Genomic DNA, 17,739 nt, shown 5'->3' on the forward strand with positions numbered 1-17,739 from the left:
CTACCGCATATCCAATTTCTTTTTTATAATCAGATTAAATATATTTTATATTATGTTGAAGTAAACATTTCAGAACATGCATTGTTATATGTTACTGAATTATTTCTTCTAATGAAACATACCTGTTATTTTAGTTCCCTCCTTGGTCTCAGAAGGCACTCCAACACCATACTCGTTTTCTCCAGAAACTCGGAAGTAGTAAATGGCGCCTTCTTGTAAACCAGTTACTTTATACGACAGGCGATGACAATTATTTGTCACAGTGACCCATGCTTTCTTGCTAGCTTCTCGTTTTTCAATAACATAGTTCTTCACAGGTGCCCCACCATCATTTTCAGGAACATCCCAAGATAACACAGCAGATTCTTTGGTTACATCTTTTGTTGTTATATGAGATGGCGGGCCAGGAGTGTCAAGAACTTTGACAACTAAAGTCAAGGTGGCAGTGTTCAGGATGTTTTGTAACGTTAATGTGTATTTTCCAGAGTCATTTCTTGTTGCTTTTTCAATAGTCAGAGATGTGCGATTATCTGAAACATCGATGCTTGCTCGTGTACGGAGATCAGTATCTGGTTTGTTCCATGTTACATTAGGGACTGGTTTGCCTCTGAAAGGAACTGTCATTGTGAATGATTCACCAGCCTTTACAATTAGTGTCTTTCGCATTTCGCTGTCAATATCGAATGTAGGTTCTTCCTCTCTTTCTTTTGCCAAGTGAGGTTCTGAGCTTTCACTTGGTTCACTGACACCCATTTTGTTGATGGATTTCACTCTAAAGACATACTCAGAGCCAGACTCTAACCCGCTTATGGTGTATTCTGTACCTCTTAAGTTCTGAATAGCAGTTGTCCAGTCAGTTTCATCACTTTTCTTGTATTCAACTGTGTATGCAGTTACTGGAGCGCCTCCATCAAATAGTGGCTTTGTCCACCCAATTGTGATATTTGACCTTGTGGAATCCATAATCTTTGGTTTAGATGGGGGAGATGGCAAGAAAATTGGATCTTCTGCCCGAATCAATGGTGTGCTTTGGCTTGGAAGACTGAGACCAGCAGCATTTTCTGCATAAACTCGGAATTCATATTCACATCCTTCACGGAGACCAGATGATTTCACTCTTAAATCATATACTGGCTTTTTGTTTACACGGATCCATCTTAGGCTAGTTTTCTCACGTCTTTCAATTACATAGCCAGAGATCTCATTGCCTCCATCAGACTCAGGTCTCGCCCAGCACAGAGTTATTGAATCTTTGCTTACACTGGTGATCTCTAAAGAAGTAGGTGGACTTGGAACTGTAAATGGGTCTAGGGCTCTAATAGCAACACTTTCTAGAGGCTCACCAACACCATATTTATTAACTCCCATCACTCTAAAAATATACTCATTACCCTTCAGCAGTTTTGTCACTTTACAGGATGTTGTTTTAAGCTCCCCTTCACAAATTGTCCACGCAATTCTGCTGGTCTCACGTTTTTCTACAATATAATAATCAATATCTGCACCTCCATTTTCTTGAGGAGGTCCCCATGATAGATGACACTTTTCAGCAGTAAGACCAGTTATTTCTAATGGGCCTGCAGGTGGGCCAGGTCTGTCAAGTACTTTGCAATTAATCGCCAAAGATCTTGTTCCTGCAACATTTTGTAATGTTAGTACATACTGTCCTGAATCACTTCGGATACAGTCCTTAACTGTTATTGCAGTAGCATGGTCTGTTGAGGCTATTTCAACTCTAGCTTTTCCCTCAAGTTCTTTGCCATCTTTTGTCCATGAAATCACTGGTATTGGCCGTCCTGCAATATCAGCATTGACTTTAAACACTTCTCCAGCTTTCACAACCACAATATCTCTGAATTTGACATCCATCATAATTCTTGGAGCCTCTACATCATCTTTTACAGTCACAGGTCCAGTTGATTCAGATGGCTGACTGAAGAGTCCAGCAGCATTCTTTGCAATCACACGGAATTCATACCGCTGGTCTTCTGTAAGTCCACCTACATCGAAGTATGTTTCTTGCACATTTGTGAAATTACACTTTAGCCAGCGACCATCTGGTATCTCTCTGCGCTCAATAATATATCCTGTTACTTTAGCTCCACCATCATATTCTGGTTTAGTCCATTTCAGTGAGACAGATGTTCTTGTAATATTAGTAACTTCTGGTTGACCAGGAGGATCACATGGATCTCTTGCAGCAACTGGTTCACATGATTTACTGCATTTGCCTATGCCTGCAACATTTTCAGCATACACACGATATTCATACATCAGTCCTTCATCAAGACCTGTAACTTTCATTTGTGTATCAGGTATAAGACTTTTGTTGACTTTTGCCCAAAGAATACTGCTCCTTTCTTTACGTTCCAAGTGATATCCTAGTACTCTACTACCTCCATCATTAACTGGTACCTGCCAGGTTACAATCATGAAAGCTTTAGTTGCATGTGCCACATGTGGAGTTCCAGGTGGTCCTGGGGGCTTAAATGGATACTCTGCCACAACAGATGTAGAATTAACGTGTGTACTTTTTCCATAACGATTTTCTGCACAAATACGGAACTGATATTCAGAACCAGTAGTAAGTCGCGACACTTTAATTGATGTTCTTGCAACTGCTGCAGATACTATGTCCCAGGTTGTTGTGGTAGTGTCTCGTTTCTCCACAATGTAATTGCTAATATGGCACCCACCATCATATTCTGGAGGTTTCCAAGACAAAGTTACACTATCAGCACTAACTTCATCAATATGAATATCAGTTGGTGGTCCTGGTCTGTCAAGGACAACTACAGTTAAAGAAGCTGTTGTTGATCCAGCAGTATTTGAAAGATGTAACTCATAATGTCCCAAATCTTCATGTGAAGCTTCCTTGATGGATAATGAAGTTGAAGTCTTTGATGTCTGAACATTCACCCTGGTTGTCTCTTTTAAGGGATTCCCATCCTTCTTCCAGCTAATGGATGGAAGAGGTCGCCCTCTGAATGGCACATCAATCTTAAGATCATCTCCAGCTTTCACAGTGAAAGTGTTGAAAAGGAGCTCAGCAGATGGCTGGATTTCAATATCTTTTGCAATGACTGGGACACCAAGTTCTCTTGGATCACTTTTCCCTTTTTCATTAGTAGCAATCACTCTGAAACTGTACTCTTCTCCCATACTTAATCCTGTTATTGTTGCTTCTAATGTTTTCACTTGGGTACATGCAGTCCATTTTACACTTCCTTTAGTTTGCATTTCTACCACATAACCAGTAATCTTACTGCCACCATCACTCTCTGGCTTTTCCCATTTAATTGAAGCAGAGTTGCGCGTTACATCAACAAGAATGACTTTTGCAGGTGGAGAAGGTGGTTCTGAAACCTTAATTGGCTCAGGTGTTTCTGCTGGTAAGCCGGCCCCATATTCATTCACAGCTAGAACACGGAAATAATAACTACATCCTTCTTGTAACTGAGTAATTTTGAAGGAATTCTTAGTGCAGTTATTTGTAATTGTGGCATATGCTTTTCTTGTAGATTCTCTCTTTTCAACTACATAGTTGGTAATTTTAGCTCCACCATCAATAAGTGGTGGTTCCCATGCTAGTGTTACAAAATCTTTTTTCACTTCTCTGACTGTGAGGTTCACTGGTGCACTAGGTGTATCAAGCACTCTGACATTAACAAAAGCTGATTTTTTGCCACTGTTGTTCTCTAAAGTTAGATTGTATCTACCACTATCAAATCGATTCACATTGTCAATTACCAGCATTGTATAGGAACTGGTGACTTCAATCTGAGCTCGATCACTAATTGTTCCTTCTGCTTTTTCCCACTTAACTTCAGGTTCTGGTCTTCCTTTGATAGTGACAAACAGACGTAAGGTACCACTGGCACGTACAATGACTACTTTTCTGAGCTCTGCATCAAGTTCAATTTCAGGAGGTTCAATCTTGTCTGCTGCTATAACTGTCCCAGGTATAGCAGCCGGTTCTCCTACTCCTTCCGAATTGATGGCACAGATGCGGAAGTTATACTCCTGGTTCTCTTTAAGTTTTGTTACAGTGAACTGTTTTGCTTGTAACCCTGTTGGTGGGGTGCAAGTAGTCCATTCATCAGCAGCTGCTTCTTTTGCTTCTACTACATATCCCTTAACTGGAGCACCACCATCATAAATGGGTTTACCCCAGGCAAGAGAAACTGATGATCTGGAAGTGTCTGTAACCTTTGGATTGCTTGGTGGACCTGGTGGATATAATACATCACAAGCACGGTAGAAAATGGATGGCTCACTGGGTTCCCCTACACCTGCAGCATTTTCAGCAGAAACTCTAAATTCATAGAAATGCCCATCAGTAAGACCTGTTACTCGGAATCGCAGGTCTGTAAGCCGTTTCTTATTGCATTTGGTCCACCGAATACCATCTTTGTCTCGTTTTTCAAGTATGTATCCTTCAATTTCAGCTCCTCCATTGTCTTCTGGACGACCCCATGTTACAACCATTGAGTCTTTCGTGATTGCTGAAACTTCAGGTGTTGAAGGAGGACCGGGGGGTTTGTATGGATTACGAGCAACAACTGGCTCAGATTCCAAGGGTTCTCCTGTTCCGTATTTGTTCACTGCCATTACACGGAAAATGTACTCATTGCCAGCAAGGAGTCTAGTTACTTTGTGGTTAAGGGCCTGCACATCCGTAGCTACTTGTGTCCATGAAAGCCTGCTTGTCTCTCTCTTCTCAATGATATAATGTGAGATACTAGAACCACCATCATGTAAAGGCGGAGCCCATGCCAAGTAGCATTTTTCTGCTGTTACACCTGTAACTTTCAAAGGTCCCTCTGGAGGTCCTGGCCTGTCAAGCACTTTTACAGTGATAGGTATAGATTTTGTGCCACCAACGTTTCTGAGGTTAAGAGTATAGTGACCTCCATCTACTCTTACACAGTCTTTGACAGTAAGAGTTGTTTTCTGAACAGTAGATTTAATTTCCATTCTTGCAGTTGTTTCTTCAAGGTCTTTACCATCTTTTGACCATGTAATGTCAGGAATAGGTTTGCCATGGATATCAGCTTCTAGGACAAAGGTTTCTCCAGCATGAACAATGATGACGTCTTTGTATTTAGGATCCAGAGAAGCTCCTGGTGCTTCAATTTCATCTCTGGCTGTAATAGGCCCTGTACTTTCAGATGGTTCACTCAAGCAACCAGCTGCATTTCTTGCAATCACTCTAAATTCATATCGTTGGTCTTCAACAAGACCACTTACTGTAAACTCTGTTTCTAAAACATTTGTAAAGCTGGCTTTCATCCACCGACCATCTGGAAGTTCTTTCTTTTCTACAATATATCCAGTTATTTTGCTTCCACCATCATATTCTGGTTTCTTCCACTTCAGTGTGATGTTATTCCTTGTAACAACAATGGCCTCTGGGCGGCCAGGTGGGTCACACGGATCTCGGGCAACATATAACTCTGATACTTTGCTGACTTTGCCAATGCCAACAATGTTTTCAGCAGAAACTCTGAACTCATATTCAAGGCCTTCTTCAAGGCCATCTGTTTTATATGTGGTGTCTGCAATGAGTGACTTGTTCTGTTTTATCCAAAGAATACTGTTCTTATCTTTACGTTCAAGATGGTAGCCAAGAACTTTGCTTCCTCCATCATTAACTGGTTCATTCCATTGTACAATCATATGGTCCTTGGAAGCTGTTGTTACAAATGGGGTTCCAGGTGGCCCAGGCACCTTGTAGGGGTATTGCACAACAACTGGCTTCGAGTCCAAAGGAGAGCTTTTTCCATACCTATTTTCAGCAGAAATCCTGAACTGGTATTCAGAACCCGTCTTAAGCTTTGTTGCTTTGATAGTTGTTCTTGCAACAGTTGCTGACACAATATTCCATGTGGTAGTGCTTGTATCACGCTTCTCTACTACGTAGTTGCTTATCTGACAGCCACCAGTATAATCAGGTGGATCCCATGATAAAACAACAAAATCTGCGCTAACTTCATCAAAGCGGACAGGTCCTCGTGGTGGGCCAGGCTTTTCCAGTACAATTATACTCAGTTGCTCTGTTGCTGTGCCTGCTGTGTTTGATGCTGTTACTGTATATTTACCAAAGTCCTCTTTGTTGCTTTCTTTAATATGTAGGATAGTTGATGTTGATGTATCTTCAATATTTAATCTGGTTGTTTGTTTCAGTGGCTGTTCATCTTTTGTCCAAGTAATAGTGGGTTTTGGTCTACCTATAAATGGTACTTCTACCTTCAGATCTTCTCCAGCCTGTACACTGTATGTATTAAACATCAACTTAAATCCTGGCTCAATTGTCAAGTCTTTGGCTATCACAGGAACTCCAAGTGCTCTGGGATCACTTTTGCCTTTTTCATTGTAGGCAATCACATGGAATTGATATTCTTGTCCTGGACTCAAACCAGACACAACTGCACTGCATGTTTTGGTCTCACTAACAACACTCCATTTTTCTGTTCCTTTAGGCAGCATTTCAACAATGTAACCTAAAATTCTGCTACCTCCATCATGTTCAGGTTTTTCCCATGTAAGTGATGCACTTCTCTGAGTAACATCAGTGAGTGTTACTTTCCCAGGAGGCAGAGGTGGCTCTGAAGCTTTCACAGCATCTGCTGTTTCAGCTGGAACACCAATTCCAAATTCATTCTCAGCCATGACTCTGAAATAATAGATTGCTCCTTCTGTAAGATTTTCAACTTTAAAGCTTGTCTTGCCGCACTTGGCACTTACATTTGCAAATGCCTTCCTGGTTGACTCACGTTTGTCTATTACATAGTTCTTCACTTTTGCTCCACCATCAATAATTGGTGGTTCCCAAGATAGTAGAGCAGAATCTTTCTTTATATCCTTAACTATTAAGTTTTGTGGTGGTCCTGGGGTATCTAAGACTTTTACTGTAACAAATGCAGATTTAGAACCACTGCTGTTCTCCAACTTAAGAATATACTTTCCAGCATCATTTCTATCACAGTTGTCAATTGAGAGTTGTGTGTAATTCACGCCTTTATCAATCTGAACTTTCTCCGTGAATTCACCTTCTTCTCGAGACCATACAATGTCAGGTGTTGGTCGTCCCCTGAATGGTATGTGGATCCTAGCAGATCCACCAGCTCTAACCACTATCCCTTTCCTTAGCTCTGAATCAATATCAAGTTCTGGAGCTTCAAGTTTGTCTTCTGGTTTAACAGTACCAGGAACTGATGCAGCCTCTCCCACACCAACCTTGTTGAGAGCACACACTCGTAGTCTGTATTCCTGATGTTCAGTAAGCTTTTTTATTTCAAACCGAGTGGCACGTATACCTGTCTGTGGAGTAACAAGTGACCATTCATCTTCATCTGCTTTGCAGATTTCTACAAGATATCCCTGGATTTCACAGCCACCATCATAAATAGGTTTACTCCAGCCAAGTGTAACTGAACTTTTAGTGGTATCCACAACATGAGCATTTGTAGGCGGGCCAGGCTTGAATATAGGGTCACAAGCTTTAAAGTAAGGGGAAACTTGGCTTGGCTCACCCAGTCCAGCAGCATTTTCAGCAGAAACTCTGAATTCATACTCATGATCCTCTGTTAATCCTGTAACTCTTAGTCGCAAATCTGTAATTCGTCGTTTATTGCATTTTATCCATCTGATGCCTGCTCGATCTCTCTTTTCTACAATGTAACCTATGATTTCACTACCACCATCACTATCTGGTCGGCTCCAGCAGACTGTCATAGAATCCTTTGTGATGTTGGTGATTTCCAAGGCCTTTGGTGGACTAGGAACCACAAATGGATTTTTCATCATTACTGGCACCGATTCCAGTGGTTCACCAACTCCGTATTTGTTAACTGCCATAATACGGAAAATATATTCATTTCCTTCCAAGAGTTTAGTTACTTTCAGCATTGTAGGTAAAACCTCAGAAGCGACAACAGTCCATGCTAGGCGACTAGTTTCCCTCTTCTCTACAATATAGTGAGAAATATCACTACCACCATCATGAAGAGGAGGAGACCATGCCAATGAACATTTTTCAGCTGTAACTCCGGTCACATGGACAGGGCCTTCAGGAGGGCCTGGCCTGTCCAGGACTTTTACATTTACTGGTACTGTCTTTGTTCCCGCAACATTAGAGGCTTCTAAAATATACTGTCCACCATCAACTCTAATAGCATCTTTTACAATTATTAATGCACTGAAATCTGTGTTCTTTATCTCATATCTGGCAGTTTCTTCAAGCTCTTTATCTCCTTTGTACCACTTAATGGTTGGCAGTGGCTTTCCATGAACATCAGCTTCAAGTCTGAATGTATCACCAGCATTTACAACAATTGTGTCTTTGTACTTTGGATCCATTGAAATTCGTGGAAGTTCAACTTCATCCCTTGCAGTTATTGGTCCTGTACTGTCAGAAGGTTTACTTACTGCTCCTGCAGCATTCTTTGCAATAACTCTAAATTCATATCTTTGGTCTTCGGTAAGCCCTGTTACAGTGAACTGAGTTTCAATAATATTTGTGAAGCTAGCTTTCATCCAGCGACCATCTGGTAAGTCACGTTTCTCTACAATATACCCAGTAATTTTACTTCCACCATCATATTCTGGTTTGGTCCACTGTAGAGTAATAGAGCTTCTTTTTATTATTATAGCTTCTGGGCGACCTGGAGGATCACACGGATCGCGAGCTACATAGCACTCAGAAACTTTACTTGTTTTACCTATACCAACAATATTTTCCGCAGAAACTCTAAATTCATATTCAATTCCTTCTTCAAGGTTAGTTGTCTTAAAACTTGTGTCCTGAATAATAGTCTTATTCACTTTTGTCCATAAAATGCTGTTTTTCTCCTTTCTTTCAAGATGGTAGCCTAATACCTTACTGCCACCATCATTTATGGGTTCGTGCCATTGTACAACCATGGAATCTTTTGTAACTATTGTCACAAATGGTGTTCCAGGAGGTCCTGGTTCTTTGTACGGGTACTGTGCTACAATTGGTGCAGATTCCAATGCAAAGCTCTGCCCATACCTGTTCTCAGCAAATATTCTGAACTGATATTCTGAACCAGTTTTTAGTTTAGTCACCTTCAGTACAGTTCTTGCAACAGTAGCTGAAACTGTTTCCCATACAGTGGTTGTTGTATCTCTCTTGTGAACAACATAGTTGGTGATTTGACAGCCACCAGTATACAGTGGAGGATTCCATGACAAGGTAACACTTTCTGCGCTTACCTCATCAAACTTCACAGGTCCTACTGGAGGGTCAGGTTTGTCTAGAGTTATAATTTCAACAGAGACAGTCTTTTGCCCAACAACATTAGCCACAGTGATTTCATAAGTACCACTGTCCTCTTTGGTAGTTTCTTTAATATTTAGCACAGTGAGATCAGCCAAATCACTAACGTTGACTCTTGTTGTCTGCCTTAGAGTCTGGCCATCTTTTGACCAGGTAACAGTTGGTTTAGGTCGGCCTGAAATTGGAATTTCTACTTTCAGATCTTGTCCCACCTGAATACTGTAACTGTGAAAAGCAGGCCTTACATCAGGTTCAATCACCAAGTCCTTGGCAACTACTGGAACGGCAAGTGCTCTAGGATCACTCTTACCCTTTTCATTTACAGCCATTACTCTAAAAAGATATTCTTCCCCTTGAGTTAAGTTAGTAATAACTGCTTCAAGTGTTTTCACACGAGCACACTCTGACCACTTCTCACTACCCTTTGCTTGCATTTCAACAATATATTGTATGATTTTGCTGCCACCATCATGTTCAGGCTTTGCCCAGCTTAGTGAAACACTGTTTCTTGTGACATCATCCACTGTTATTTTCCCAGGAGGCTGAGGAACTTCAGCAACTTTAATTGGGTCACTGGTTTCTGCGGGGAGACCAATTCCATATTCGTTCTCAGCAGAGATTCTAAAGAAATAATAACAGCCCTCCTGAAGTTGATCTACTTTCCATGAAGTCTTGTGGCAGTTTGTTACAACAGCTGCATATGCCTTTCTTGTTGCTTCACGCTTTTCAATAATGTAATTCTTTATCTTTGCTCCACCATCTAAGAGAGGAGGCTCCCATGAAAGTGAAACAGAGTCTTTAGTGATCTCTCTGATTTTTAAATTAACAGGTGCACTTGGGGTATCCAGTACTCTTACACTGACAAAGGCAGATTTTGTTCCACTGCTGTTCTCTAAAGTCAGAGTATACTTTCCAGAATCAAATCTGTTGACACTGTCTAGAACAAGGGAAGTAAAGCTGCTAGTGGTGTCAATAATGGCTGCCTCTCTGATCTCACCTTCCACTTTACCCCATTTTACCTCAGGTGCTGGACGACCTCTGATGGGAACAAACAGTCTTAAGGAACCTCCTGCCCGCACATTTACAATCTTCCTTAATTCCATGTCGAGGTCAAGGTCTGGTGCCTCCATCTTCTCTTCCACAATAACAGAACCAGGAATATCAGCATGATCTCCAACTCCTGCCTTATTAACTGCACAAATACGGAATTTATATTCATGTTTTTCCACTAGTTTTTCTACTTCCATATGAGTGTTCTTAATTCCAGTTGGAGGGGTACATATTGTCCATTCACCATCACTAACATCACATTTTTCTACAATGTATCCCTGAATTTCAGAGCCACCATCATAGATAGGTTTGCTCCATGAAAGGAAAACTGATGATCTTGTAACATCCACAACCTTAGGATTATTGGGTGGTCCTGGCTTATAAATAGGATCACATGCCTTATAGTAGGTAGAAGGCAGGCTTGGTTCACTGAGACCAGCGGCATTTTCAGCTGAAACTCTGTACTCATAATTATGATTTTCTAGCAGCCCAGTCACTCTGTATCGCAATTCACTTATCAGGCGTTTGTTACATCTTGTCCAGCGAATACCTTCCTTATCCCGTTTTTCAAGGACGTAGCCTAGGATTTCACTACCTCCATCTGAGGCTGGCCTTTCCCAAACAACTATCATAGAATCCTTGGTAATGGCTGTGACTTCTGGTGCCTTTGGTGGAAGTGGCACTACAAATGGGTTCTTTGCAAGTACTGGTTCAGACTCAAGAGGTTCACCAACGCCGTATTTATTTACTGCCATGATGCGGAAAATATATTCATTTCCTTCTAAAAGTTTAGTAACTTTGCAATTGAGTGTTTGCACATTTGAATCAACAACAGTCCAGACCAGGCGACTAGTTTCCCTCTTTTCCACAACATAATGTGAAATATCGCTACCACCGTCTTGTAGCGGAGGTTTCCATGATAGCATGCATTTTTCAGCAGAGACACCTGTAATCTCAACAGGTCCTTCTGGTGGTCCAGGTCTGTCAAGAACTTTGACATGAACAGGAACTTTCTTCTCGCCTGCAACGTTCTTTGCCAATAGCACATACTGACCACTGTCAACTCTAATAGCTTCCTTCACGCTAAGGCTTGTAGCAAAATCAGTACTTTTAATTTCCATACGAGCAGTGTTTGTCAGCTCATGATCACCTTTTAGCCACTGAATGGAAGGTATTGGTTTGCCATGAACATCTGCTTCCAACTTGAATGAGTCACCAGCATGTACCACAATTGTGTCTTTGTATTTTGGATCCATACTTATGTGAGGTGGTTCCACTTCATCTCTTGCTGTAATGGCACCTGAGCTCTCAGATGGTTCACTGAAAACACCCGCAGCATTTCTTGCTATAACACGGAACTCATATCTCTGGTTTTCAACCAGACCAGTTACTTCAAATTGGGTATCAATTACATTTGTAAAACTTGCTTTCATCCAGCGACCATCAGGCAGCTCCTTCTTTTCAACAACGTAACCTGTAATCTTACTTCCACCATCATATATAGGTTTCTTCCACTGAAGTGTTACTGAACTTCTTGTGACAATTACAGGTTCTGGACGACCAGGAGGGTCACATGGGTCACGTGCAGTATAGCATTCAGATGCTCTACTTGCTTTTCCAATGCCTACTATGTTTTCTGCATAAACTCTGAATTCATATTCAAGGCCCTCCTCAAGGCCAGTTGTCTTAAATTTGGTATCTGGAATAGGTGTTTTATTCAGCTTAGCCCAAAGAATGCTGTTTCTTTCTTTGCGCTCCAGGTGATACCCAATTATCTTGCTACCACCATCACTGACTGGTTCATGCCATTGTACCACCATGCTGTCTTTTGATGCATTTGTTACAAAAGGTGTTCCAGGTGGGCCAGGAAGTTTAAATGGGTATTGGGCTACAATTGGCTCTGAAGTGAGATAGGTGCTCTTCCCGTATCTGTTTTCAGCTGTGATTCTGAATTGATATTCACAACCAGTCTTTAATCGACATGCTTTTATTGTTGTTCTTGCAACAGTAGCTGACACAATCTGCCAAGTGGTGGTGGAAGTGTCTCTTTTTTCTACAATATAATTATTAATAGAGCTACCACCATCATACTTGGGTGGCTCCCAGGAAATGGTAATACTATCTGCTGTTACTTCATCTACTTTGACTGGTCCAGTTGGGGGTCCTGGTTTATCAAGGACAACAATACTTAGGGTCTCAGCAGCTTCACCTGCAGAGTTTGTAAGTTTGACTAAATATGCCCCCACATCTTCTCTGCATGCTTCTTTTATCGTTAACACTGTGTTATTTTCTGAACTTTCTGCATTGACTCTGGTAGTCTGCTTCAATGCCACATTATCTTTATGCCAAAACACTGCTGGTTTGGGTCGACCAACAAAAGGAACATCAACCTTTAAGTCCTCTCCTGCTAGAACACTGAAAGTAGTAAACAGTAGTTTGAAAGCTGGTGGAATCACAAGGTCTTTTGCAACAACAGGTATTCCCAGCTGGCGAGGATCACTGACACCTTTTTCATTCTGAGCTGAAACACGGAAAGTGTACTCTTCACCTTGTATCAATCCTGTGATAGTGGCTTCAGTAACTTTTACTGTAGCACAAGTTGACCACTTCTCACTGCCTTTGCTTTGCATTTCTACAATGTATCCAAGAATTTTGCTACCACCATCATGTTCAGGTTTTTCCCAAGATAAGGATACACTATTTCTTGTGACATCCAACAAGGTTATCTTTCCTGGTGGAAGTGGTCTTTCTGATACTTTGACTGATTCTGAAGTTTCAACTGGAAGGCCTATTCCATATTCATTTTCAGCTAGGACTCTGAAGTAGTAGTTGCAGCCTTCTTGCAGTGAATCAACTTTCCAGCTGGTCTTGTGGCAATTGGCATTAACAGTTGAATAAGCTTTTCTTGTTGATTCACGCTTTTCAACAATGTAATTTTTTATTTTAGAGCCACCATCAATGAGAGGAGGCTCCCACGTGAGTGTCACTGATGACTTTGTAACTTCTTTTATTTTCAAATCTTGAGGTGCCCCTGGAGTATCAAGTACTCTGACATTCACAAATGCTGACTTACTACCTGAGCTGTTTTCAATTGTCAATATGTATTTGCCACTATCAAATCTATTTACATTTTCAACAATAAGTAGAGTGTAAGAGCTTGTTGATTCAATAGTTGCTCTATCCAAAGATTCCCCATGTTCTCTTGTCCATTTTACCTCAGGTGCTGGTCTTCCTTTAATTGGAACAAAGAGTCTTAGAGTACAGCAGGCTCTGATAGTTACAACTTTACGAAGTTCTGCATCAAGTTCAATCTCTGGGGGTAGCAGTCTCTCTTCAGCTTTTGGAGTCCCAGGAACAAGACCAGGCTCCCCAAGACCTTCAGAATTCATAGCATATATACGGATTTTATACTCTTGGTTTTCTTTTAGGTTAGTGATAGTAAAAGAAGTGGCCTTTAGACCTGATGGTGGAGTTACAATCTTCCACTCATCTTCTTCAGGTAATGAGATCTCAACCATGTAGCCTGTGATCTCTGAACCTCCATCATATATCGGTTTGTTCCATGCTATTGTAATAGAAGACTTGCTGCTATCCAAAACACGAGGATTGCCTGGGGGACCAGGCTTAAATACAGTATCACAAGCTTTATAGAATGGACTAGTTGGGCTTGGCTCACTGACTCCAGCAGCATTTTCAGCCATGACTCTGTATTCATATTCATGTCCTTCTGTCAGTCCAGATACTTTGTAACGTAAGTCAGTAACAACTCGTTTGTTACATTTTACCCACCGAAGGCCAGCTCTGTCACGTCGTTCCACAATGTAGTTAGTTATTGGGCTCCCACCATCAGAATCAGGATGGCCCCAGCAGACAACCATAGAATCTTTTGTTATTGCAGTAACTTCAGGTGTTTTAGGTGGATCAGGTGGCACATATGGATTTACTGCAAGAACAGGCTCTGATTCAAGAGGCTCACCAACTCCATATTTGTTAACAGCCATAACACGGAACACATACTCATTGCCCTTCAACAGCTTAGTAACCTTCAGTTTAGTCAGTGGAACTTCTGTGGCTACAGCTGTCCATGCCAATCTACTGGTTTCACGTTTTTCAACCACATAATGGTCAATCTTTGCTCCTCCATCATCCATAGGAGGTAACCATGACAACACACATTTTTCTGCAGTGACTTCTGACACAGCCAATGGCCCTTCTGGAGGACCGGGCCTATCAAGTACCTTAACATTGAAGATATGCTTGGCAAAACCACCAGGATTTGTTGCAGTAAGTGTATAGGCACCACCATCTCTTCTTGAAGAATCTTTATTGATAAGAACAGTTGAAAAGTCTGCTGTCTTTATTTCTAGTTTTGCTGTGTCTTCAAGTTCTTTTTCTCCTTTTGTCCATGCCATAGTTGGTGGAGGGCGACCTGACACATCAGCCTCAAGTCTGAAAACTTCACCTGCTTTCAGCACTAAGGTGTCTTTATATTTAGCATCCACACTTATCCTTGGTGCTTCAATGTCATCTCTACAAGTTATTGCATCTGATGGCTCAGAAGGCTGACTAACAGCACCACCAGCATTCCTAGCAATCACACGGAATTCATAGGCAGCATCTTCTGTCAAACCACTGACAGTGAATTCAGTCTCTAATATGTTGCTGAAATTGGCCTTCAGCCAGCGGCCATTAGGAAGATCTCTTTTTTCAACAGTGTAGCCAGTTATCTTAAAACCACCATTATATTCTGGTTTAGTCCACTTCAGTGTCACTGCATGTCTTGTAATGTTCAGGGGTACTGGCTTGCCAGGTGGATCTATTGGGTCTAAAGCAAATACAGGCTCAGATGGCTTGCTTGGCCTACTCTTGCCAGCCAGATTTTCTGCTATAACACGGAATTCATATGCAATGCCATCACTAAGTCCAGTTGATTTAAAGATGTTGCCTGATACTGGCATTTTACTTACAGTTTGCCAAAGAATGCTGTTTCGTTCTTTTCTTTCAATGTGATAACCCAGAATTGGGCTTCCACCATCAGTAACTGGCTCATTCCAGCTAATGGTCATGGTTTCTTTGGTGACTGCAATCACTTGAGGAGTACCAGGAGGCCCAGGTACCTTAAATGGATAGTTGGCAATTACAGATTCTGACGTAATGGCTGGACCAGTTCCATATCTGTTTTGAGCTTTGACTCGGAACTGATACTCAACTCCAGTATTAAGATGAGTGGCTTTAAATGTAGTACGTATCACTGTGGTTGCCAGTTCAGTCCATGTGGTACTGTCAGTTTGACGCATCTCTACAACATAATTACTTATTGGTACACCTCCGTCATTCAAAGGAGGCTGCCATGAAAATGTTACAAAGTCAGAAGAAATTTCATCAAATTTGATTGGTCCAGTAGGAGGTCCAGGTATATCATGAACTTGAACTGTAATAACTTCACTAACTTCTCCTACAATATTTTTAGCTGACAGTGGATATTGACCACTATCACTTCGTGTACATTCATTGATGGTTAGGATGGTTGCTGTTGCAGTATTTTCATAATTTACCCTTTGTGTTTGCTTAAGTATCTGGTCTTCTTTCTTCCAAGTCACAGTTGGCCTTGGACGACCAAGCACAGGGATTTCAATCTTGATATTGTCACCAGCTTTGGCAATGACTGTTTTCTGGTAGATACTACGAAGGTCAAATTCTGGAAGCATTGTCTGTTCCTTGATAATAACTGGTCTGCTTTCTCTTGGAGCACTTCTTCCAGCACTGTTAACTGCCATAACCTGGAAAGTATACTCTTCATTTTCAGTTAGATTCTTCACTACACAATCCAGTGTTTTTACAGTTGTAATGTGTGCCCATTGGTTGGTTCCTTTTCTTTGTGCTTCAATTACATATCCAGTGATCTTGCTGCCACCATCATGTTCTGGTTTTGGCCAAGCCAAGCTAACTGAGTTTCGTGTTACATCCATAATATTAAGGCTGTCAGGTGGGGATGGTGCCTCAGAAGCCCTTACTGGTTCTGCAGTTTCAGCTGGTTCGCCAATTCCAAACTCATTTTCAGCCAGAACTCTGAAATAGTACTCACACCCCTCAGATAAATTAGGAATTCTGAATGAACACTTCTGGCAGTTGGTTGTGACCGTTGAATATGCTTTACGAGTTGATTCACGTTTCTCAACAATATAGTTCGTTATACGGGAACCACCATCTATCAGAGGCATATCCCATTGGAGAGTGATGCTGTCCTTGGTTATTTCTCTAGGTTTAAGATTTACTGGTGGACCTGGTGTATCCAAGACTTTTACATTTACAAAACCAGTCTTCTTACCAGCAGCATTTTCAAGTGTCATTACATACTTTCCTGCATCATATCTGGTGCACTCTGTGACAATCAAGAGTGTAAAAGAGTCTGTATTTTCAATACTAGCACGCCCTTTGAGAGAAACATCATCTTTTGTCCATGTAACTTCTGGAGTTGGACGTCCTTTAATTGGCACAAAAATCCGAATAGTTAACCCAGCTCTAACAACAAGTGTTCTTCTTAGCTCAGCGTCTAATTCAAAGTCAGGAATTTCTTCCCGCTCTTTGATTTCCACACTTGGAATTACTGCTGGTTCACCAGTACCTACAGCATTCATGGCAGAAATTCTGAAGTTGTATTTGGCTCCTTGCTGCAGATGAGCAACAACAAACTGAGTGATTCTTAAAGCAGTCCCTGTTGTGTCTTTTACCCATTCTTCTTCTCCTTCCTTTTGATGCTCCACTATGTAGCCAATGATGTCAAGACCACCATCATAGTGAGGCTTGCCCCAGGCTAAAGATGCACTTGTCTTTGTAGTATCAGTCACTCTTGGATTTGCAGGTGGACCTGGTGGGTCTGAAAAGCGAGGAACAGATAAAATACCACATTATGTTACATCAACATATTACAGAGGAAATCCCTCTTGTACTGTATAAATTCATCCCTCAACCATCACACAAAAAAGAAAAGGCACGATACTAACATGCAACATCCTTGCACATGACTGAATTTGAAGCATCACTTGGTGGTCCAACTCCTGCTCTGTTTTCTGCACTGACACGGAATTCATATTCACTTCCTTCCAGGAGACCAGTTACTTTGCATCTAAGATCTGAAATTGGTTTCTTTGTTGCTCTGACCCATCTTAAACCTTTCTTTTCTCTCCTCTCCACATAGTAACCTGTGATTTCACTTCCACCATCATCTACTGGCCTTTTCCAGGTAACTGTCACAGTATTTTTAGTCACATTTGTTACTTCTGGTTTTCCAGGAGGACCAGGGGGACCTGATAGAGAAGAAAGACATACAAAGTTCAAACAAAAATCAAGTCCTCAGAAATTATTAAAAGCATACTTGAACCTCTTTA

The 17,739-nt window shown here is 41.3% G+C and overlaps 1 protein-coding gene across 1 annotated transcript in view; it reads right to left on the bottom strand.

Annotated features, from left to right (window-relative positions):
* Window positions 1–17,739, bottom strand: part of TTN (titin) — a 237,676-nt gene that overhangs the window by 27,588 nt on the left and 192,349 nt on the right. Inside the window, exons 282-283 of the mRNA XM_065750962.1 lie at window positions 17,356–17,658; window positions 123–17,228 (exon numbers count right to left, since the gene is read on the bottom strand). Coding sequence (XP_065607034.1) covers window positions 123–17,228; window positions 17,356–17,658 — 17,409 coding nt within the window. The remainder of the gene's footprint in view (window positions 1–122; window positions 17,229–17,355; window positions 17,659–17,739) is intronic.

This window comes from Cyrtonyx montezumae, unplaced genomic scaffold, assembly GCF_038088225.1.
Source record: "Cyrtonyx montezumae isolate F1298 unplaced genomic scaffold, pur_monq_1.0 scaffold_7, whole genome shotgun sequence".
NCBI lineage: Eukaryota > Metazoa > Chordata > Aves > Galliformes > Odontophoridae > Cyrtonyx > Cyrtonyx montezumae.